The 26,216-nt window shown below is 41.0% G+C and overlaps 1 protein-coding gene across 2 annotated transcripts in view; it reads right to left on the bottom strand.

Annotated features, from left to right (window-relative positions):
* Window positions 1–26,216, bottom strand: part of cutlet (chromosome transmission fidelity protein 18 homolog) — a 408,876-nt gene that overhangs the window by 133,357 nt on the left and 249,303 nt on the right. For both annotated transcript variants that reach the window (XM_083141467.1, XM_083141468.1), the window contains exon 17: window positions 12,388–12,518. In XM_083141467.1, coding sequence (XP_082997593.1) covers window positions 12,388–12,518 — 131 coding nt within the window. The remainder of the gene's footprint in view (window positions 1–12,387; window positions 12,519–26,216) is intronic.

Genomic DNA, 26,216 nt, shown 5'->3' with positions numbered 1-26,216 from the left:
AACTGTGGGGCTCGTCCTGGTTGTCCATACACGTTTGTGATTGTCCCTTCATTCATCATATCACCCACCATTCATCCCCATCGGCGCGGTTTACCAAAAGTGGCAAAATAGCAACGTTTAATAAACTAAATTAATCAATTATTCATTATTAATGCATTTATTACTGCCCAGTATATATGTTTTAAATGATCAATTAAATTCGCCGTCGCTTGACTCATATTTCACGAGCAATTCCGCTTCATCTTCTCATTTTACACAAGTTATTAGAACCCGGAATATGAGTGGCATCTAAAATAGCAGGGAAATATATAATATCAGACTCTCGTTTGATAACATTTTGCATAGTAATAAATTCGACAGTAGTACATTCATTATGCTTACATTAAAATTAGTAAGCAAAGAGTATTTATTACTGCTGACAATGTTTCATATCTTCAAGCCGAGCTTATATCAACTCAGATGTGATCAATAACGGATACGTGCACAATATAACAATTATCATTAATGCATCCCTTTCGAAGATTTTCCTGATAGCAAGAATTATGTTTTACACAGGGGTGGCTTAAGGGCCGGTCGACTGGTCGAGTCGTCCCAACGTCCCACTTGCATAGCGCCAAAACTTTATATCTGACTATATCAGCGCGGCAATTTTTTGTAAAAAGAGTTGGATTTTTGTAGACAATAATTAATTTAAGTTACTGCTGCATGACATAATAAATATAGTGCAATATCATGTAGCAATTTAAGCTAACAGATAACTGTTATTTTGATATGCACGTAATTATGAAAATCAAGCGTTTTGTGTAATTCCAATAAATAGCTATCAAAATACGTCACCAATGTTAAGTCACACGTCCAGTATCAGCCAGTATGGCAATTTAAAAACCAGTGTGAAAGTCACGATTTCAGGAATATCACAGAATAAACTTGGTTGACATAACGTATTAAGTTCGGGGTCGCAGGTTTGAATCCTGGGCATGGCATGAATATCTAGCTTTTTTTCCGATTGTTGACTTCATTTAATTATCGTCGTCGTTATTAACTTATAGTTTAGAAAACCGTGCAAAAGTTAAAGCAAAAAAGGAAAGGAAAAATATCACTGAATTTTGGGTGTGTCGGCATATATGGCCATTTTGCACCTTTCAATGTATACGGGGAAATATCCTCTTATCTAGAAGCTTTACCTTGGTGTTACGAGGGCTGCTGGAAAAATTTCTGCAATCAATATGAAAACAGACATGTAAAATTCTGGGAATGGCTTTATTGTTTTTCAAAGTATTCACCCTTAACATCGATACACTTTAGCATACGCACAAACCAATTTTGAAAGCATTTTTTCCACTCTGAAGCCGATACCTCAGAAACCGCTGTTCGGAATGCAACAACAGCTGCTTCAGGCGACACAAATCGCTCACCACGCACCTTATTTTTCACGTGTGGGAACAAAAAGAAGTCATTTGGACGATAAATCAGGTGAGTACGAACAATGAGTCATTAATTCGACATTTTTACTGGACAAAAAATCAACAGTTACCGGATACCAATTTCATGATATAGAAATGATTTCGATGCATGGGCAATCTATTGATTTCTTAGGGACTAACACAATTACAAATATTAATTTTCTCGACTATTCAATTTGCCTCTGTGATTCAATTCAATCAATAATCGAAACCTACCAATTCATTACTCAGATTCTTCTTAATGTTTTAGATTAGATTTATTCTTTCATGTGCGAGCCATAAGCTGTTACGTACTATATAACGTTTGGATTTTCTTCTACAATACATACATATATATATATATATATATATATATATATATATATATATATATATATATATATATATATATATCTTTTGCATTTAGTTTATCTTTTATGCTGTCTCTTAGTTTGTCCCCTATCTGCACATTCTTTCCCCTCCCATAACAGCTCATTCACTCTACTCGTTCTTCTTCCAGTCTTCCTTCCTTCTTCCTCGCCTCACTTCTCTTTTCCTTCACTTCCGCCAAAAACACACCCACTTTCTCCAACTTTTCCACACTTGCTGCACTCTGAGTGCTTCTTCTTTTCCCACACCCTCCAGCCATTTGTCCTGCAGGGCGCGTGTTCCCGGGCATGCAAACAGGTGATCCGTCCTGTCATTCCCCTTACATATTATACATTCATATGTACCTCCCCCTCTTTTAACAGCACTGTGTCTCCAACCCCCAATCTCAACCATACTAATCCCTCTCTTGCTTCCTTGCTTACTTTCTTCATATAATTTGTTTGTCCCCATTCCCGAATGTTCCTTGTCTGGAGGTCTAGCGATATTCTAGTTGCAATTTCCATAATTATATCTAGCCGATCGATGTCTTATAGTCGTTGTTTAACGAGTTCAAGTGTTCCTTGGCCTACGTGCTCTTCTTCCCATAGCCATCCCAACAAGATTTCGAATAGTTTACCTTTAACTTCTTTTGCCCACGAGCCCATTTCCCATCCCCTTACTTGTTGTATGAGAGCCTTCCCTTTGATAGTGTCTCCCCCTGCTACTATAAGAGATGCCCAATATTTAACCCATCTCCCCGTTAGTCTGCTGTTCTACCTCGCTGGCCAGAGTTCCCGTAGTACCCCGCTGTTTGCAGTGCCTGTTGCGACATGAAGGGCTTTTTGGAAGTAGCTGCACTGTATTTGGTTAATTATATTTTCCCCTTTGCCCCCGGTGGCTCAGTCGGTAACGCGTCTGACTACCATGCTCAAGGTCCCGGGTTCGATCCCCGGCCGGTTCAAATCCGGGAACTTTTCTAACGTTGGAAGTGGCCCCGGCGCACACCCAGCGTCGAATGACATGGGTACCTGGGGGGTAAAGGCGGTCAGGGGCGTGATGCTGATCACTCATGACCGGATCAAGAAAGTGTGGGGCGTTACCCCCACACCCTCTATACGCCTTCATGGCGTGGTGCTAAGCACAGGGGAGCACTTTACCTTTTTTTTTTTTTTTTACCCTTTGCACCCCAGATTTCGCACCCAGACCCAACGGAAGATATTAATAGGACTCGATATAGCTTATTGACGAAGCTCATTTCATAGTTTTGTAGTTTCCTTGTTATTCCCATTATTGCGTCCGTTATTGTTCGCGGCTTCCCCCTCACTGTTTGTAAGTGTCTCGCCCATGTTCCTGTCATGGTGATTTTTTATCCATTTAGCCCTTTCAGTTCTTGACCCATAAAGTTCTACTTCTCTCCCTTCCCGTACACACACCCATTTTTAAACACAACAATTTTCGTTTTGGCCTCGTTTACTTCTAACTTAGAGTCACGGCTGAACCTTTCCAACCTGCCGAGCGATCTTTGCAGCCCTGCGTTTGTCTCCGAGATCAGAACAACGTCGTCCGCGAACAGGAGAGCCGGAACCTTGGTCGTCCCCACCTTTGAGGTGTCGGCATCTTCACCCTCTATGTATGTGACAATGCTATTTATATAGAGTATATACAGGAGTGAGGATACGGATAACAATACGTAAAATGAAAAATGTACAACAATCACGAAGTAATAACTATAAAAAGCATTTGAAAGGAAACTGACAATTTTGATTACGTACTGAAATAAATTGTTTTACTTCCACTGCCATCTTCCTTATGTTTGAAAGAGTTGTCCCAACAACAACTTTGATACATGACACAGTACACAATAATGAAATCTGACTCCAAGCTGCATTACAAAAACAAATTAATTGTACAGATTTTCACATTACTGCCCGAAGATATAAAATAACAAAACCAGGGGTTGTGACTAGGAATTTGAAAATAGCGGAGTTTATAGCGTTTTATTTTACTTTTCGGAACGAGGGCCTTCATTGAGAGAACCACAACCTCATCAAATACCCACGTCCTGGGCATATCAATAAGAAAATTTTCTAAGGGTTACTAACTGACCACAAAACATGGATGAGGCTAAATAACAGTTATGTGAGTGGAAGAATAGTGGTTCACCTCGTCCAAAAAATGTAAGATGCAAAATAGTGTTCTCCCTACTATCTTCTGGTTTCAAGTACAGTTATAGGAACAAGTTATTTCCCATAAGGCTATAATAGGAGCAAGTAATGCAGGAGGGTAGGCAACACACATTGCACCCTTCGATTATCGGGTGATTTTGCCTGTCTTAACACCGAGAAACGTCTTCCACGCGAAGGTCAGCATGATAGGAAGGCAAAGAGGGTCACGTGACTATTGGTTATGCGGAGTGTTGTGCTTCTCCACGTCCCCAATTCTTGATCCACATTGCAGAAAAAGTAGAGCTGCATGCAATATGAAAATAGGTTGTTTTCAACTACACGCTTAATTATGATTATCTCAATATAAGTGTATCAGACGTGTCTGCCGATTTAGTCGGGACAGTCTTTTACTTTGAATTCCTGTTCGTTATAGGCGTAACCTGAGGGGGGCAGAAAGGGCATTTGTACCCCCTCCCCCAAATCAGGTTTCTTAAAGCTGCGAAATCAGGAATTACATACTACGATTCGACGCGTCCAAAATGTATTAATTTGAAAGATGGTTCCCAAATAGATACCAATTTAATACTTTGAAAGTGTGTCAGATTTGTTTATTACGTCACATCTTAGTGTGGCAAAGGTCGACTACAAAAGTGGGATTTCGTAACAGAAAAATGAACCCACTCCTTTTATTTCGTCGCCGATTTAATCTTGAAACTGAAATTAAGAATATTAGTTAACAATGTCATTGGTAAAAATAAAAAATGAATTATTGTGTTAGACCCAATTCTTTAATACCTTAGCACAATCTTTTTTGCAAGTTTAAATTTTGTTGCAAGTCCACTTTATGCACAGATAGACTAATCTGAACTGTATACAGTTTAAAGTGGGATCCGAACCACTATGTGTTATCACCTGGTATCGTACCAGAGACCCCTTGATTACAAGACCTTACCACTACGCCATCAGGGAGGCGCACACAACCTTTTTATTTCGACCTTTTTAAACCTATATATGTATCATAATAGGTTGCTTAACGTTGCTACGCCTCCATGGATTATTTAGCCAGTATTCGAGCTTCTCTTCCATGTTTATCGTTTCCTGTCTGCAATAGAAAAACTGGCAGGTTCCCAGTTACAATAGTCTTACAATGGTTGCATATCATATCACCCAAAATTGATTCATTCGTTTCGAACACCATCCCCGATGACGCAGTGGGATCGTCGTCGCCTTGTAATTAAGGGATCCCGGGTTCGATACTCGATGGAGGAACGTAGTCCTTCGGATCCCATTTAAACTGTAGGTCCAGTCCCGATTAACCTAACAGGATATAAAGTGGACTTAAGATACCAAATCAACCAACCAATACAATCCCGTTATTGTCCACATTATCGAATCCAGAACCTTCCTCGCGAATAACATAAGCAGGAAGACAATGTGAAATAACCGAATAGAAGCAGAACTTAAAACCTACAACGGATAGATTGGATTAAGTCGACGATACAGCACGCGTTCTGAAGTGATCAAGAATACGAAAGTTGAAGGACCTCTATACGCACCCACTTTTCCTCCCTCAATGGGGAAGATATCCTTCTTGCCGAGAAGCCTTTACGTAGGAGTGACCTCAGGGAACTTCAAGGCCACGACGATAAAGTGTTCTACATGTAATGACGGGACCAAAACATACGTCTGATAGCTGTGTTCCTCCTTATTTCGTACGCCATTGATAACAGGAACACCACATGACCTCGTCTTTGGTAGAGCGGACGCCTGTTTGCTTGCCACCACCCTTTAGTTCAGTGACCTTCGCCCGTAGTTAGCAAGAATGAATGACTCACCAGACACTTGTTGTCTGTGAGACTACACAAGCATAGATATTTCGTTAGTGGCTGTAAGTATTGTTTAATCTGCAGTTATATCAGTTAACATTTGAATATTTTCCTAGTGGTCACTATACAGCCTGCATGTATTATTTTTTTCCTGAAACAAGAAGAAATTCAAAGACGCAAAAAGAGTTGTATAAGAGTAGTTAACAAAAGGAAAGAAGAAGAAAACGAAAATGTAAATGCTGAAATAAATTATGGTAAAGATCGAGTGAATAACATTTTGTCACGGGGCCTCCTCGATGGTGTAGTGATAACGTCGTCACCTTGTAATCAGGGGATCCCAGGTTTGATACAAGGTGGATGCACTTAGTGGTTCGTATCCCACTTTAAACTGAAGGTCCAGTTCAGATTAGCATATCTGTGAACTAAACAAAAACTAAGAAAGAAATTGTCACAGTGTAAGAAAATTTCATGTTCAACCACATACGAAACAAAAGGGAATAATTTATTCCAGGATGGAGTTCACATCTGTAGCATCTAACCAACGCAATTATGACTCGCAACACATCGTATCAGATCCATTTTAATTATACATGTATGATAATATAAGAGAAGTAGAGGATAGATAAAAACCAAGAGAAACACGGACGCCTTCTCCAGAATTTCAAATCTCGTTACATAAGGTTCTGGGTTGGAGTCCCGGACAGGCATGACTTTCTTGTTCTTGCCCTTATATCTGCTTCATTTAATCATAAATCATAGTTACGGTTTACCTACAGAGGAAGAATAATGATAATAATTGTCAATACAAAGCCAATAACAAACAGAACAACTCGATTACGGAGGTGTCAAGCACGAAGACACTTGACAGTGTCGCCGTCTCTCGGTTTGTCGAATTGAAAATTGCACTTCCGTTCTCGGTCTCGACTAGTTAAATATAGATATCGGTTGATTGATTGATTGATTTGCTGTTTTAAGTCCACTTTATGCACAGGAAGGCTAATCGGGACTGTACCTACAGTTTAAAGTGGGATCAGAACCACTATGAGCCTCCACCGGGTATCGAACCCGGGACCCCTTGATTACAAGGCGACGACGCTACCACTGCGCCATCGGGGAGGCCTTATATAAAAATCGAAAACGTATGTGAATGAATAATGTATTTCATATATTCCGGTTTTGTAGGAGATTTCGTGAGAGATGAAATAAATACTCTTCCATCGTATTTATTTTTATAATTTTTGTTCCCTGTTCGCGACGATAAGGACGAGTGACCATTACATGAAATTGATGACGAAATAGTCAAACACCCCGACAAGGACGGTACTCAAACCCGGGATCTTTGGCGACCGTATCGAATGTCAAGCACTTAATGAGCTTGTCCACTTAGGCTTCTTAATGTTGTTTGTGTCAGGTAATTTGTAATAACTATCAATATCCCACGTTCAATATCATTTGTTTCATAATTTATCTTATTGTTGTGATCAACCTGAATTCGAAGAATTAGTTTAAAGACAAAGATGCAAGATTGAATGTCTCTGATGTTACTTCGTGCCGAATAATACTCGTATGACGTGATAATATGATATGAATTTATTAATCATATAATATGCCTAGTCATTCCATTGACTGATACCAATTGAGCACACAAAATATGGTATAATGTCCACTCAATGGAGGGGTGGTTAGCACAGCGCGCTACGATCGCGTGGTCCCTGGTTCGAATCTCGACTTGGGCATGGGTGTCCTTGGTGAGTGTCCCTTCATCAATTTCATCATATCATCACTCATCTTCATCGTCGGTATTTGCCAAAAGTGAAAGAATAGCGAAACTAAATAACACACGTCCAATCACATCGAACATCTCCACCGATTTAATTCTATACAGTACCAAATTCCCACTTTATTACTGCATCTTACGTCATTTTACAGCACCTCAATTATTTTCCGATTCGAAAACAATTGGAACGTTGGTTTGTGCAGTTGATTGTGCATTGTTTCGTTGTTTAGATTGTTTAATTAACGTCGCATTAATTAGTTTTAGACTAACCGTGAGAGAGGGAAGCAAGAGCACAAAGGAAGCGAAAAAGACAAGGGAGAGGCCACGGCTCTCTTTAAAGGTAGCAAGCATACCGTGAATACAACTGTAGTGACTGCAGAATATTATGGATAAAATTTATTTAGCTTTTTCCTTTTATTTCAGTTTTATTTTACTATGCTTTTCTTCTACCACTCGCGTTAATCGTGTCGGTGAGGAAGAATTATAAACTCGTAAAAAGTACGATGGTACAAAAAAATATATGCCTCTCCCACGGTTCGAAACTCTCATTCAATACCAGATAGAGGGACATTTGGTTCGGATCCCACTTTAATCTGTAGGTCCAGTGCATAAACTGGACTTCAAAAATTAGCGTGTGGCATGCGGTCTGTAATGAGAACCATAATTTCTTGACAATGTCTCTAATAATACTGGAAATAATATTTCCTTACGAGTAGCTCTTGTTAAGAAACCAGTTCCTGAAATTTTCTTCTGGAGGCCTCGTAGCACCCAGCTGTTTATTGTGGCAGGGGCATGAGTCATGTGACTCATGCTATCAATGTCCAATCCTTCCCGAGAACTCAGAATCACCAGGGGTTGCATAAACAACGTGTTTTAAGACGTTACGAAATTCTAGGTCCCGTTGCCCAAGTAATTCTTTCTCTGACTGTACATGGAACAACCTAATCACACTGAACTGAATTTCCAATAGGAATACTCTAGTTGGCGCTGGACTAGCTACACTACCTGACTGGAAATGATGGCTGCAGGCTGGCCGCTAGACTGTTTTTGACGACTAGAGCGTGTTGTAATTGCAACTGGCTTTCTCTGCTAGATTCTGTGGAAGAACCAATCAGAGCGAAACTTTGGTCATGTGAAGATAATCTGTGAGTTTGGCAAGGTAAAGTTTATGTCTATGATTTTCGAACGTCAGTTGCTTTTGTTCGCTGCTCGATGAAGAGAAAGAAGAAAGCAACATGAAAAATTCTTATTATTACCAGTGTATATTAAATATTTGGCATATTCCCTTGAAAAAAAATGAATGAATCCTGCGAATCCCACGTATGAATATACATACCTGAGTTCATTAAAAGCTTGTTGAGTACATCTTGATTACCATATTTTCTTTCGAGCCAATTTGTAGCCCATACTTTTCTTTTATTATTTAATAACAGCAGTAGCTATTCTCCCACAGCATTCTTCAAATCACTCGTCCATATCTTTAGCTTGTCTGCTCTGCGCAATGCCTTTTGGGAAGAAAAGTATACCGATTAATACGGTAACAAGTAAAGCCAGAATCACACGGAACTGGATTTCCAGTAGGAATGTCCTAGTTGGCACTGGACTGGCTACCCATTTGCTAGTTTTCGCCTCACACGATACTTGTTACCGCGTACTTGTCGATCGACTTTTGTTCCCATAAGACATTGCGCAGAGCAGACAATCTGTAAAGATGGACGAGCAATTTGAAGAATGTTGTAGGAGAATGACTGCTTTGTGCTTTTATTAAAAATTATAAAAGAAAAGTGTGGACTACAAATTTGCTCGAAAAAAATATGGTGGATGAATTGATTTATTTTACTTCGCTTTTTGTGCCACTTTTGGCTAATTTGCGAAGATGGGGATGAGTGATGTTATGATCAAAATGATGAATGGACACTCACAAATATCCATGCCCAGGCCAGGATTCGAACCCGGGACCCCTGACGTCGTAGTGGAAAAAAATATGGTAATCAGTGAGTACCGAACAAGCAGTTTGATGAACTCACATGAGATTCGCAGGATTCATTCACAAAAAAAAACATTTAATACACTTGTGATAATAAGGATTTTCATTATTTGTCACGTACACATCTCATCGCTTTGCATAAATTCCTAAATATTAATGAACTGAACACGAATGCACTGCATGTCATCTATTTATTTTTTTAAAAATCGAGAAACTAACAAAAACAGTCAGCACTCGTAAACCACAGACAAAAAACTCTACTATGCAAACTCACAGATTATCTTCGCATGGCCAAACTTTGCTCTGATTGGCTGATCCACAGAATCCAGTCGAGGAAAGCCAGAAGCAATTAGAACATGTTATATTCCTCCAAACCAGTCAAGTAGTCAGCCAGGCAGCCCATCACATCAGGGCAGGTAGCCAGTTCAAGTTCCGCGTGATTGGGCCTTAAGTGTGAGGCGAAAACTAGCAGTGAGCCAGTAGCACACAACTAGTCCAAGTCCGACTGGAAAATCCAGCAGAAAATTTAGCCTGGTGTGATTCAGGTATTAGTGCAATTGATGAAGGGACACTCACAAAGAGCACGCATGCCCTGACCGGGATTCAAACCCGAGACCCCTGCCGTCAAAATTCGTTGCGATAAACACTCCGGACAGGTGGTCTTCTGGGTAAAGCTATTGGGTAAATCGAGACGATGAAAGAGGAACTGATGTAACGGATGCTGGGACAAACACGACGTTACACATGGTTCGAAACTGTGGCTTCGTATTTCTGACCACTCCGCGTAAAAGAAAACTGAAACATTCTTGCTGCGTAAGCAATGACATCGTTTACAAACCAACGTAAGAAACGACTTGTTTCTTTGCATCAAACAAGTACAATCTGGCGGTCGTATGAGGTATTGTTCATTGCAGAAATAAAAATTTCAGCGACAGCTGGCTGCACAACCGCCCTCAAAATTTTATCAATTCAAGGCTTTGCGATTCCGATACCGGTCCTTCGCTGAACACGCCAGCATCGCAAAAGGTAAAGCAATTTGAAATCCTCGGAGATATCATTGGATCAGTCAGAAACTAGCAAAATTAACACTGTTACTCACTCTTGCTACGCTAATTTCTCTTCTGTACGAGGTTTTGACGAAGTTATTGTCACGTAGAGGAAAACATTATTGGGAATTTTTGTTCGTCTGAGTTTAGACCAATGATACTCTTGAACGTGTAAGCGAAACCCCATTCCCTGGGGATGAAAAAAAGATGCGCGCCAACTGACAAGTGGTACCGAATGTTCGCCACCAAATACAACTCACTAAAGTTACTTTGATATACCCTTCCGTTCATCAATATCCCCCTCCCCCTGTCTTTCATCCATTGGCCATCATGCTTCTGATCCTCCAATAACCACTGAGTGTGCACGCCGTGATACTTCCGTTGTTGGGGGGGAAATCCTGCTCCAACTTGGCCGCCTTGTCAAGGGTGGTTAAATAAGTTATCATTTAGCCTGTCCATCTTCTATCCGCCAATGGTGAATGCTCTCCCCCTTCGCTTAATCGATAAAATGTTCGAGGATACGGGGACGGATAAAAAAAGTGATTCGATATCGACATGCATGTGAAAACACATTTCTTATCAATAAATCTTCGCTGTTAATTTATAAAACTGCACATTATAAATTCCAAAATATTTCTGATGTGCGAAATAACTATATATGTACGTATGTGTGTGTGTATCACACACACACAAAAACACATACTGCGTGTGCGTATTGTCTGGAATAAGGAGCGTAGTGATTCGTGTAGTTAGATTATGAAGAGTTGAGTATGGAACTTTTGAGATTGAAATTCGACCCTCACCGTGATTCATAAGTCCGTGAAACAGTTTACAAATTCACCTCTCCGTGTTTAACTACTCCGTATCTAAATTTTAGATTTTGAAACAAATGATTTCAACTTCATGCTTTCAATTTATAAAGATTAAAATACATTTTTAATCAGATATCGTACATTTCTAACTTTGGCAATTGATTTAAAAAATATATAAACTAGGATATAACAAAATAATGCACCACGTGGACAAAGATAAGAATATTTGGTACTACTTTTTCCAGTGAAATATAACAATTGTGAAATCTATGTTTTGGTATAAAATAATGTCTTACATGTTCTGTTTAAAAATGCATGTTGGGATTAGTATAAATGATTTTAAAACTGGTTTGCACACATATACCAGTTATTGAATAAAAATATGAAAAGGAGCATACTAAGATGGTTTAATAGAAAACAAAAAAAAATGATACATGTTAGGGACCAAAATTTCTCTAATTTAAAAATATTTTAGTTTCAACTAGATTACCAGCAAAGTGGCCACGGTGGCTCAGTCGGTAACGCGTCTGACTACCATGCCAAAGGTCCCAAGTTCGATCCCCGGCCGGTTCAAATCCGGGAACTTTTCTAACGTTGGAAGCGGTCCCAACCAGCGTCGAATTAAATGGGTACCTAGAGGAAACCCTGGGGGGTAAAGGCGGTCAGGGGCGTGATGCTGATCACATCACCCCCACTCACGACCGGATCAAGAAAGTGTGGGGCGTTACCCCTACACCCTTTATACGTCTCCATGGCGTGGTGCCAAGCACAGGGGAGCACTTTACCTCTTTTTTTTTTTACCAGCAAAGAAAATTCCGTAAATTCTCGTTTCGTCTAAGATGGCCTAAACCCAAGTTTAATTATCTTATTCTTATGAACCCATGAGACGAAGCGAGAAGACACTGAAAGTTTATGCGATAAAACATGTACGAATGATTTAAAACGATAATGCCAAATACTTACGGATCTAAGTTGTATGAATAGCTCCCTTCAAACGATCTCTCCTGAACGTAAGTTAGATTGTAGTCAATCATTGTACAAACTAACTGGTTTAATTCATCCTTCTCTCGTTTGGTGTAAAGCTGGGTGCTAACCTACAAGACAAATGAAACGAAAATGGTTCTTAGATTGTACAATTCATACGCAAACTACGAAGAATGAAATTAACCAGTAGACTGGTAACAAAGTATGACACAACATTACTGTAAATTCCGTGACATCAAAGTGGCGCTTTACATATGCATACTGTAATAACTAGGTCGGTGGAAAACAATGAGACTAACCGTGTGAATAGAACATGTTTCGCGTGGGGGGAAAAGTGACTGTGGTTCTCGTAACTAGTGTTCTTGGTCTGTATCCAACTGTAGGGAAGTGTAGAGTTTTCATGTGGTTTGGCACCACGGGGCAGGGGGTATTCACAGTAGCATCGGACGTAACCTGGACAAGTGAGGTGGAATGCGAATATCGCGGACAACTGTATTTGTGGAATGAGGGTGTAAGAATATCAGAGACTGTGAATCAGTTGAAGCACTAATCAATGCAATGGAAGCAAGACAACAGCCCGCAGCGAAAAACTCAAAGCAGGTTTACATGTGGGAAGCAGCTGGCATCTGTATTCTGGGATGTTGACGGCACCCTGCTGCTGGAATTGCTCCAGGATTCCCAGATGAACTCCAAATGTATTTTCCCTGAGTTTTCCAGGCTTCAATTTTTTCCAGAGCAGTCCAATCAAAGTGCAATGCTATTTTATTTCACAATAGGCTATATTTTCACCCTCACCTTTTATTATTGCTATTATTATTATTAGATCTGATTTGATTTTTATTTAGCATCGCTTTTCTGCCACTTTTGGCTAATCGTAATGATGAGGATGAGTGATTATATAATTAAATTGATGAAAGGACAGTAACAAAGAACACCCGTGAAGGATTCGGATCCGGGACCTCTGGCTATTATTATTAGAGATGGGACAGTTTGTTATTCTATTTGTATCGGCATATCAATGTACTAATGAATAATTTTACAAATCTGATATATTTATAACTAGTCTGTATCACTTTGTTACACACAATAATTCAGGAGGTGAAAGAATCTCTTGATTTTTGGTTATCTGTTCACTTTCTGATACTAATAAAACTAATTCGAGAATAAAAGGCATCCCTGTGTGAATACTAGGGTTGCAGATATTTGTGGGAGATAAACACCTTTTCAAACTGCATTACATCCCACAAATTAACGTTTAATATGCATCATACATATAACAAATATTGGTAACACTTCAGGATGCTTACAATGATTGATTTTACGAAACGTTTATAGGAGTATTTGGAAGTATTTTAGAATACTGGAAACTGTTGTGGGTATTCATTTCAAGGTTGGACAAGCTAGTTGGACAAGCTGAGTAAAAATTTCAGTAAGTACTATATTCTGGATAAATTGATTTGAAAAGTAGCTTACGCGAGCATCCATGCTCGCATCGAGCAGCTGCTGTTTGGTGTCCGGTTGTCTCGGACACGGAGTTGTGGCAGATTTCATGCGAAACTTGAAGAGGCTTTTTTGCTTGGAATCAAATATTTGTTATGTGATCAGGTGTTGGAAGCATTTATGGACATTATTTTAATGCTAAGAACACTGAACATTGACCCACCTAACCTGACAAAAATCATTTACGGATGTTTCATTACTGTCAAGAGAACTAAACCGAACCTGCCTAAGCTAACACCGAAAGCATTTAGCCGCGTAATATTTCTTCGCACCCCACACACATGAAGATAACAGCATCAGCCTGTACACAAGACGAGAGTGAACAAATGTCTGCTCATGAACAATAAATCATATACGAGTGCATGGAAAGAAAAAAAAATCATTGTCAAGACGAGATGCAGTAAATAATCACTAAAAGTCTGAAGTACAAATTTACAAATGAACAAAATAGTAATTAATCTGCAATGCAAAACAAACCTATAACTAAAGCTTATATCTTCGAAGCAGCTTCTGTAAAGTAGATTACTGAAGTTTGAAACAGACCCGGGTTCGACGTCATGGATGCCAAAATCTGAAACGTGCCAACGTTATGGGAACCAATATCCGAAACGGCCCAGGTTCGACGCTGTCGTGGACGCCAAAATCTGAAACGGGCCGTTCGGGCCGAGGTCAATATTCAGATTTACCCATTGTGCTAACTTTATACACGCCGGAGATATGACAATCCTGTACACTCAGGGTTCGGGAATGCTCAATGAAAATTAGTGTCGACTTAACAAGTTTATTACACTGGGTTAAATGTATATATCCACACAGAACGAATTCACAATATCTTCTGATATAATTTCACTGCACTGCACTGCGTTGTCCTTGAGGATCCAGGTTCGAAGCTCCTCTGCTTGAATTTTTGGAAAGGGAGGGCAGTGACCATTCAATTTTTTCTCTTATGAGGTACAAATTGGGAAATATGGGACCTTATTTTCTTAGGGCATCAATTGAATGTTGCATTATCATTAATTTTCTTCTGGATATCAACAGTGTTGGCTTATGGGAAAATAGGGAATTAGTTTGCGACTCAAGGCACATTTAATCTGCCTTCCTATTAGCAAAAGAATAGTAATAAAGAACAATATGAATTTAATTTAAGCTTATTTAACTTTAATTAATAACTAAGCTAACTGCAGTAATTAATGAACTGCTTAATCACCTATAATGAAAAACTAATAAACGGTGAACGCCACCCTTCGTATAATCTATCTGGTAGGCCGAGAGATATTACTACTCTCGTCTCCGTTCTACCAGAGTGGGCCACACTGCAGAGGGCTTTCCCTAAGCACCCGTGTGCTTGCAAATGCTGGGCTATTTTGCGAGAGCAGAATGACTGGGTTCACGAGTCACGGCTTGTTTTGCGCAATATGATGTGGAGTACCTGCGTCTTTGGACACCTTGTCTCTTCTTTGAATTGTTTTTCAAATGGTGTGCGATGTCTTCGGTGTTGAATTCCACTCCTGCAGCTGTCGCTTGGGGTGGGAAAGTAAGGGTGGCAGTGGCGGTTAGGCTGTGGTCACTTTTCACTTGTCCTGGCTGGTCGGCTCAGGGTCTTGGTAGAGGATGAGTGTGTCTGTGCGGGTTGGCGGTACCAATGGCTCGTGCAGTTGGATTTGGGTTTACCTGGAGTTTGACCCAGAACGTGACGGTTGTCCGCTTGATGACGTCATCTAGCGTTGGAATGTCGAGGTCTTCGTGGAGTTGAACGTTTGTTGTATACCGTCCGTGACCGCTGATGATACGTAGGACCCTGTTCTGTATGACTTGGAGTCTGCGGAGGGTCGTCTTGGGTAGGTGTTGCCAGGCAGGGCAGGCGTAGGGCAGATCTGGTCGGATGATTGCCTTGTACAGTTGAAGTCTTGTTTCCAACCGCAGTCCTGGCGATCGTAGCATCGGGTAAAGTGCTCCCACGCGTTTGTTTCCTTGGTTGACGATTTTGGCTATGTGGTCTCTGAGATAGAGCCCTCTGTCTAGCAGCATGCCGAGTTATGTTGTGGTTTGTTTATGGGGGACAGTTTTTCCTTGTAGTCTGAGATGGTATTCCCGCGGACGGCGTCTACGAGAGAACACGATGTCGGTGCTCTTGTCGGGATTCACTCGCACTCTCCATTGTTTTGCCCAGTGGTCGTATTGTTGCAGTTCTTCTTGCATTCCGAGGTAGGAAACACGAATATCCTTGGCTACGGCAAAGTATGCGGTGTCGTCTGCAAAAGTGCCTGGGAGGCAACCAAAGGCTGCTGGTACATCCGCTGTAAACAGACCGTACAGCAGCGGCGAGAGGGAGGATCCTTGGGGTACTCCACCGTGGTTGTTCGAATGGTGGAGATTGCTCCTTGAAACACTGCGAAGAAGGTGCGTTGATGGAGGTAGTTGTCCAGCAAGTGTACATAACAATCAAGTATACCAAGTCTGTGTAGCTTGTATACGAGTCCTTCGAGCCTAACCTTGTCGAAAGCCTTCTGGATGTAGAGGAATATGGCTAGTATATGGTGTTCCCAGTTGAAGCGTACCGAGAGATGATCGACCACCCTCACCAGCTGGGTGGTCGTGCTGTGGTGTTGCTTGAAGCCAAAGTGGTGGTCTGGGAGTAAGTTAAAGTGTTGTACGTGATCTTGTAATCGATACAAGAGGAGGCGCTCGAAGACCTTGCTCACGTGAGACAGTAAGCTTATTGGCCGGTAGTTCTGTGGGTGTAGTGGGCTTTTCCCCTTCTTCAGAATTGAACGGACTCTGGCGGTTTTCCAAGCTCTCGGGTAGTAGCCAGTGAGAAGAACGGCGTTATATATTTGGGTTAGGAGAATCAGGAGTTTCCTTGGAGCTTGCTTCAAGGCTTCTGTCGGTATTTTGTCCGGGCCTGGTGCTTTATTGTTTGGCAGCCGTCGTATGACTGTATGAATCCCTCTGGGAGTAATTAGGTGTAGTATGTCTGCATGCAGCTGCTCTCTGAATGTGTCCAGGAAGTTGTCTACCGTCGCTATTTGTTCCTCGTCGCATGGTTCGGTATTGGGAGAAAACTGTTGTTCAAGGTTGTTTGCGATTGCGTCAACTTGTTCTAGTGGTTGAAATAGGAGATTGACCTGTGAGTCGTGGAGGACTGGCGTCGTTGAACTGGCGGTGCGTCCACGGAAATTTCTTGCTAGCTTCCAGAATTCGTTGTTTGGCTTGTCGGAGCTCTTCAGTTTTTCGTCCCACAGGTGTTCCCTTGTTCTTTGAATGTGTGTTCAGGTTATGGAGAAGCCGTCTGTATTGTGGATGTTGTGTCTGTTGATTTTGCGTCTGATCCATCGATTTAGGTGAAACAGGATGTGTAGCTTGTGGTCCGTTGTGTTTGCTTGCTCTTGGCGGTTTTGCTTGGTGGAACTGTTTCGAATTGCTGAAGTGATCTTGGCACCGATTTCCTCAACGGCCGTGTCGATATCTTCCGGATTTGTAAAGTGGAGAGGCAGCTGGATTGCTTCATGAAGAGTTGTTTTGTACTACTGCCAATTTGTCAGCGGCCGTGTTGGTGCAGTAGTGGGATGCGTCAGTAGTCTATGGGCGACAACACATATAACTGACTCATGGTCTGAGTCGAGATCGGCGACGACATACGGCGCTACGGTAAAGTTGATTCCTTTGTGTAGATTGATGTGTAAGACATCCAGCCTAGCTTCGTTTTTGGGGAAGTGTGTCGGATCCTTTGGTGCTGTTACCGCAAGGTTTATAAATGGTATGTGGTTGAACAGCTGTATTCCGTTTCGATTGGTGATCCTAGAATTCCACTTTGGATGTTTGGAGTTCAAATCTCCAGCTATCAGTACTCTGGTGCCTAATGACTGTAGTGTTTGAAGGTCTTGAAGCTCTACCCTCGTTTCCGGTCTTTTGCATGCCGCAACAAGGACCGGCGGTTCAGTTGGTGTGATGATTTTGATGGCCAAGGGTTCAATGGTCTGCAGTTATGGGATGGTAATTGTCTCTCTAAGACAATCTCTCTTTATTGGTATCATTAGGCCGCCTTTTGGGGTAGGTCTGTCTTGTTTGTGTATGATGTAGTTTCGTAGGGTGAATCGGTTCTTGGGTTTCAGGTGGGTCTCGTTTATTAGAGCGACGTCTATCTGTTGATGCTGTAGGTAGTGTAGTAGTTGTAGTCTTTGGTTGAAAACTCCATCCGCATTCCAGTAGAGGAGAGTCATGTGCCGGTGTACTTGAGCTCTCTTAGAAGCACCCATCGTTGAACATGGCGATGACTGTCTCAATGCACACCGTGATTTTGATCGGAGTATCGTCTGCTGATCGGAGTTTTTCGAATTCGGTTTTGATGTGCTGGAGATTTTTTTTTTTTGGATATCCAGGCCGTTGATGAGAGAATATTTTCTGTATGTCATCAACGAGGATTCTTTTTGTAGACTTCGTTGCTGGTGTGGAAGCTACTCAATTTTGTTCAGCTTGTGTGGTGTTCTCCCCTGATGTGGTTGGCTGTTGTACATCGAGTTGGGTTTCTTTTGTCTTGTTTTTCATGGCTGGCCATGCCGGAACTGGTGGCATTTTCTTTACTGGTTGGTTGTGATCAGGTGTGGCTGGCTCTGTTTGTTTGTATTGCGCTTTGCATCTTCTATAGTTGGCTGGATGCAGCTGGCTGCAGTTTGCACATTTGGTCGGTGTAGATCGATCTGTCTTTGGACATTCCCTAGTATGGTGATTTTCTGCGCATTTAACACATCTCGGTCTCGCATTGCTAGTGTACTGACCATGGCAGCTGGCAGTTGTAGCACTGCATGGCATCCCTTGATTGGTACGTCCCTATCTTGACCGGCTTATGCAAAAGGCGTGTGACGTCGTACATCTCCTTGGTTATTCGAATGCTGCGAGAAACAGTGGCATTTTTACCCGTTGGTTGCTTGAATCGTCTTTCTTTGACATCGCTTCCTCTATGTACTTTGGGTCGTGTCGTAGGGTAGGTGCCGAATGACCACTTTCATCGGCCGATCTGCCTTTAGGACTCAGGTGGAAAAGGACCTTCTCGTTTGTCGCAGAAAAGCTGTCACCTATCACCTTGTCGTAGTCGCTGTAGTTGCGGCAGGATATCTTAATATACTCCGATGTGGGATGTACTTGCGGGTTGTCGAGATTTGGCGTGAGTGTCGATATGAAGGTGTACTTCGATATTATATCTTATATGAAAACAGGTGGTGGTTTGCCTCTCCTCCTTGTGTCAGGTCTTGTTTCTATTTCGGCTTGTTGTGTTAGAGGAGCGAATCTGTTTGGGTGGAAGAAATCCTGCTCAACTGTTCCTTGTATATCCGGTTTCACTGTTTTCTCTTGGTGTCAAGAATTCTACCTCTTCTGGGTCGTCCTCTTCTGTGGTGCTAGATTCGCTATCGATTTCTGCTTCGCTTTGTTTCTCGTGTTTTCGATTTGACAGTGTGTGTTTGTATTGGTCTTCGTCGTGTTGGGAGTCAGTAGATTGTCACTGTCTGTGTCTGCACGTGACACTTTGTTTTTGCTGTTCGCTTTATTTCTGACATTTTCCTGGTATTCTCGTAATAGTGCATCTAATTGTTGATCAAAGGATTGTACACCGGCTGTGTTCTTGGGCTGGATTCCATTCGCTCTTGCAGGCGTTGTTGGACTGTCCGCCGTTCATTCTAGGTAGATCTGAGGCATTCGTTTGCCTGTCCACCACTGTTGACCTCTGCCTCTTGATAACCCACCTCTTATGTACGCATATTTCCTCTTTCAGTTCTACCTCCTTTCTCTTTTCCTTTTTTCCTTCCGGTGATCAGTTATTTATCCCCCTTGATTCTATCTCTCCTTTTACTCGCAAGTGGTTGCGTAACAGCAGACCACGTTCACGTAGCCGGTTTCCAGTATCTTCCTTGTTGTTAGTGTGAGATATAGCCTTTCTTCACTTTACCTCCTCCGCTGATGCTGTTCGCGGGAATATATTGCACTCGCCCTGCCGGACAGAGGGGGGCGGTTTCTGGCAAAGTTTGCACACTCTCTTCTCATCTGTCGCAGACGTAGACTAGCTAATACTGCTCCACACCGTCTCGTTACACAAAATCACTTACTTCTTGCACTCTTGCACTACAATACTCCACACTCATCGCCACATTCGTCTTTGTCGTTAATATGAGATATTTATCGACTTTACTTTCGCCGCTGGTGCTGTCCGCAGAAATTTGTAACACTTGCCCAACCAGTCGAGGGGGGGGGGGGTTTAGTTGATGGTACGGCACTGACAGTAGGTGTACGTTCTCTTCTCTCCTGTCGCTGATGGACGCTAACACTGACGCGTTTCACACCATCACTGGCTATACTCATACATTGTACTTTTACACTACACGCATCATTATCTCCTTTATTATTTTCCCCCCTCACTGTTTGAACACGATTTTTTACTTGGAACACTTAACACTACAAAACACTATTTCCACGAAATTTCATAGGTGGGGTCGTGCGGCCGCGTCGCTGCTTATATTCAAATCTAAGCGCAGCGCCAGCGCCTCTAGTGGATTCTCGTGAACTACGAGAGCGCTGATTATCATAGAGTGCCATCTATACGGAATAACAATGAACTACTAAAACAGTAACGCCCCCTACAGAGATACGGTAGAACTTCGTTGTCTACCAAGCATTGCAGGGAATTCATATGCAGAAGCGATAACAGAAAAGATAAGATAGTACAATGCGATTCTTAACAATGACACGAAAAAGAACAAATGTACATCCTTGTGACGATCTGGCAGGATCATTGCAAGTTGTAACTATTGGTGTGTATTGTAATTGTTATTTTCAACAGGCCGGAGTATATTCTAGTCCTTCAGATGTATTTCATTAGAGCTATTCAACAAGTAGATGATTTTCCCTGAGATTTCTCAGAGAATTTAACTTTTTTGAAATTCCCTGAGATTTCCAGGTTCTCCAGGTTTTCCACGTGCGTCCGAGAATTCAGCAATGGTAAATGGGCCAAACACATATTTTTACACGATAACGCAAGTCCCCACGTCTGCACAGACTAGGGCAGAACTACAGGAAATCGGGTGTACTGTACTCAATCATCCTCCATACTCGACAGATCTTGTACCCTTGTTTGACAGCATCATAGAGCCACTACGTGGACAAAAATTCATCGATGCCAAGTTCTTACAAGAGGCTGTGCGCTCCTGGGGTCGAATCACCCCAAAAGACTGGCTCTATCGGGCACTCATTAAGCTTCCAGACCGATGGGGTACACGTATTGAGGTAGGAGAAAAGTACGTCCAGCACGACTAAAAATCTCAAATTCCTGCTATGGTATCTTCACGTACAAGAATTCATATTCATGACACAATGTATACTAATGTCCAAAATTAAAGCAACAAACGGAAATTCTTTCCCGTGTGTCCATTTGACCACATAATACGACCAGGTGAGAGTAATATTTATGATGTCATACGCGTAGACAACTGGTTTAAGATCGAAAATAAACTAACTTTAATGTGCCAGGATTTATCAACAAAAAAAATCACGATAGCAACAGGTTAAACTTGGCAAATTTATCAAAAAAAATCACACGAGGAAAGGATTTCTGTTTGTTGCTTTAATTTTGGACACTAGTGTAGCTAGCAACTCGAATACCGACATAATTTTGTACAGCTTGCATTTTTTTTAATCAGCGAAGGGGAAACGAGAGAGGAAAACAGCAAAGTCATTTATGACAGCAAAGGCATTATTTCATCATAAATTTGTTCCAGACTGGCAGCAACTGGCAGTTACTATCGTGGTGCTATGAATGATTATGAAATAGAATTGTCAATGTCCGCCATGTGTACCCTGAATAAGGCAATAGGTTCCTGCTCCACGATAATGCACTTTCATGCAGAGATTTGCCTAATTTGGGATTTTTGTTATGTTTTGTTTCTAAATATAATAGCCTATTACGAATTTAGAAACACATCCAGTACTTTAATAATAATATTAACGATTGTATGTTTGCGTTTTTCCTTTTATTTCAATGTTCGAAAATAATCGACATAATCTTGCAACGATTGTTAATGAAGACAAGGGAAAACACAAAGTCGTTGTAGACATTGTTATTGTTGCCAGGAAATATGCTTTTTCCTTCAATCAGAATCTGCTTTTCCTTCAATCAGTAGTCGGCAGGGATTCTGCACAAGAGAATCCCCACTTCAAAAGCTGTCATTTCAGATCATTTTGTATCGACAAACTATACCAGGTAAAGTCATAGTTCCATCTATTATAAATGGCTGTTACTTCTGGATGGTTGCAGATCTATTACAAAACAATTAATAATTTGCTAAGGGCCCGTCCTCATATCCACATTTAGTATGCGAGTTTATCGGGATGAATTTAAGCCGCGTATCATATCTGTTCAATTAGAGTTCTTGAAAAAGCGCTAATGAGACCAATTAGATACATTTTAGAACTTTTCGATGCGAATCTTGGAGTAAGGCTCTAAAAGAAGCACTTCTAAGGAATCTGCACGAAGACATAACCAACTCTCAAACGGCATTTTGTGAAGAAATATCTACTTTTTCATTTACTTTCCAGGACTTCCTCCGACAATCTAATGACTAGGGAAGGAATTTTTAGGCGCTTATAATAAATTAATAGGTATATTTATTAAATAATAGTAACTTTATGAAATAACTATTTTAGATGCAATTTGCATACCAAGAGGCATCACCTTCAGTGCAATGAAATTATTCTTTGATTATACAATTTGTCTAATACGCTTTTCAATGTTCGTGGTTAATTTCTTCTGGTTGTCCGCGAGTAGGCGCTAGTACAGTCACGGACACTGCCGGCTTGTAACGATTCCACTGGAAGTCAATATATTCATTACAAGCCGGCAGTGACAGTGACTGTACATGAAGAAACTTCTCTCCACACCCTAGGAAGTTATTGGTGCAAACTTCATAAATGCAACTGCTGCTGACTCTCAAGGCAGGTTCGGGCCTCCCCAATAGCATAGTGGTTATGCCGTCCCCTTACAATCAAGGGGTCTTGTGTTAGATATCCAGTGGTACTGAACACAGTGTCGCTAAGATGCGTTCACTGTCTCAAGATTCAAGGAATTCCAAACTTTTGTGGCGGAGATTAAGGGTCACTCTTAAAAAGAGTTATTTTTAAACCTACGCGAAAGGTTTAAAGGGCGTTTCTCGGGTGCAAGCAGACTTACGCATTTATAGGAATTTATGGTTTATTTAGGCATTTTATGTCCTATAGCATTTTCAGTGGAGAGGTGCTGTGTACATGGAACGCAAATATCTTAGGGCAGGATTTTCAATGTCTGGTCAACTTCTTGGTCAGCCAACCACCAGTTGGAGTTCGCCTCCAAATCTTAACCAACACTGGGTTTTTCAATGGGAAAATAACCAAAGGTTCGCTGATCTTAGTTTGAGTGCGGAACAATTGAATGTTGGTATTGCTCGCACGAGGAATTCGATCCCACTGTCATTTAGATATGTCTAAATTCAAATCAAATTTCGCCTGGTGTGAAAAGGTAGAACTACATTAAGGTACATGGAGTTGTTGAAATTCATTGTTTGTTGGGGAATATGAGCATAGTTAAGGTTTTTCATTAAAAAACTAAAAATCCGTATTTGTTACAGTTTTAAACGCTTCTCCGTTTGATTCCTCAGCTTGTTTTCTACTTGAACCCAAAACAGATAAAAGAAGAAAGAGATGGTTTCTTGTACAAACAATATTTACAAAATAATGTCAAGTTGCTCACATTACCCAAACACGGGGTAATATGAGCACAGACCAGGGGTAATATGGGCCACTGTAAATAAAAAATAGTTATTACCATTTATACTCTACACAAGCACAATCCACCACGAAAGGAATGTATCCATCATCACTACCCAAAATATCATTTGCAGTTTTCACATACAAAGGTGACTCCATCTTCCTCAATGTTTACAACGCCCTCATGTAAATACTCGCTGCTATTCTCACACCTTAACCTTTTTCCTCCATTGAAGTCATTGTTTCCTCAGCAAACAGGACACATACAATCGTCATCAGTTAAAGAATGAATAAATCATTCATTAATGTATTTCATTGTTATTTGTTTATTTACTTATTTGTTTATAATATTGTTAAATTACATTCATTTCTTTAACTTAAATGTTCTAAAGACCAGAATAATTAATCTATTAATCTAATTTTGGAATATTGTACAGTCGAAAATAGTTGCTCATATTTCCCCATTTCTGCTCATATTACCCCGAATACCTCTGCTCATATTTCCCCAGACTCAATGATTTGAATTACCATTTCCTGTGCCACAATGCTTACATGTAACGAAACAGTTTCATTCTGAATAGAAAGCCTAATCACTACGTTTTCAAATCACTATTATGGCATTTTGTCAGACTAACAACTTACAAGTTATTTTAGCCTATACAAATATTCCTAAATAACTATGACGAGACTACATTTTGACAAAAACGTTTCACGGACTTACATTAAAATGACGCTGACACGACAAAGACTGTCGCTAGGCTCACGATATTTAGTGGGGCACTGGTAAAGGCTTCAACGAAGTGCTGCCAAGTGTCGGTCCCGGAAACGCGATTCTCCTCTTGGCGGTGTGCGCGATAATGCTTCAACCTGCTCATATCCCCCCGACTTCGCCTATCACATGAAAAGGAAACAAAATAATTGAACATTGCCTGTTTATTACTCAAAGTACATCCCTCCTGCATCAATACAGCAATTGGCACGGTTGGCCAACGATCGATACGACATCTGCAAGTCTTCATGTGGTATGACTTAGAGATTGGACGTCACAACCTGTTGGATGGTTCTGTGTTCATCAAAACTGCGTAATTTCAGAAGCAGCTTCACTTTCGGGAACGGGAAATAATCATAGGGGAATAAATCTGAGGAGTAGGCACGATGGATGATTCAACACTCTAACTTGTTTTAGGACTAGGTATACATAGACAACCACTGCTCTGTGGGATCGTTCATTATCGTGGGGCAGAAACCAACTTCCCGGTTCAGGATACTGAGGTCTAAAACGGTCAGTTCTCTTCCATAATCATTCAGAGCAATACGATAGTAACAACTAATTACACTTTCACCCTCTGGAACAATTACATAATGAATAATGCCTTTGCTGCCGTTAAAAAACACAACGTTGTCTTCACCCTTGGCTTTTGGAGCAGCATTTTCTTGACTCTTGGTAAATTTAGTGACTTCCATTCAGCGATTTGTCGGTTTGTACAAGAACCGTAGTGAAAATGCTCTGTTTCGTCGTCCACAACAATAGAATTCAAGAAATGTTTATTCCCGCAAGCAGTTTTCAGAATGTCTTTCATGAAACTTGATCTTCAGTCGCTGCTCCATAGCTATTATGTGACGACCCCCTTACACCTCCATCACGACTAGGCGGCATAATTCCCAGCATGCCCATCGCAAGTTCATGAGGTGTGGCCAGGTTGTGTATTATGGACGACACTACATCATGAACGTGTTACTTTACAGATAGAATGCACACGTGGGACAATATAAAATGACTTAATTGTCGGACTGTATATGTTCAGATTTTGCACGTCCATTTTGATAAGAAGTTTATACCCCGCTTTGTACAAGTTTTTTTTTTGTTTTTTTCCTCCGGGAGAAAGTAACATCACAGATAAATTAAATATTTTATTGAACATTCATACTTCGTAGGCAACGTATCTCTACCCCACGATATAAAAAGAACAAAGGCCTCCCCGATGGCGCAGTCGTCGCCTTGTAATCAAGGGGTCTCGGGTTCGATTCCCGGTGGAGGCACATAGTGGTTCGGATCCCACTTTAAACTGTAGGTCCAGTCCAGATTAGCCTTACTGTGCATAAAGTGGACTTAAAACAACAAATCAATGCAATCAATCAATAAAAAGAACAATTTTTAATACATATTTTAGGATCGCGCAAAATAAAACACAAAATCAATGGTAAATGAACGATAACAAACTAACAATAATAAAAAAAATCAGCAGCAGGACTCGAACTCACGACGTAAAACGAAACACGCGCTCCAAGCTACCGCCCTTATCCACTACACCAACTTGCTACCTCGGGGTTTACTTCACCATAGGACAACTGTCTGCAGTACGTATACACTATACACAAATCACAGTTTGCCTGTTACTGCGCAAGTTTATTTTTACACCAATGTAGCTTTTTATTGAAATATTTCTCGTTCAATGCGACTGACAAACTGTCTCGTGGAGATCGATCTTCCCATGAGGCAGCCATATTTGTTCGCAATCTCGCTG

Source organism: Lepisma saccharinum, chromosome 20 (assembly GCF_977018435.1).
Source record: "Lepisma saccharinum chromosome 20, izLepSacc3.1, whole genome shotgun sequence".
Classification (NCBI taxonomy): domain Eukaryota; kingdom Metazoa; phylum Arthropoda; class Insecta; order Zygentoma; family Lepismatidae; genus Lepisma; species Lepisma saccharinum.
This window is presented reverse-complemented; position numbering and strand designations above follow the sequence as displayed.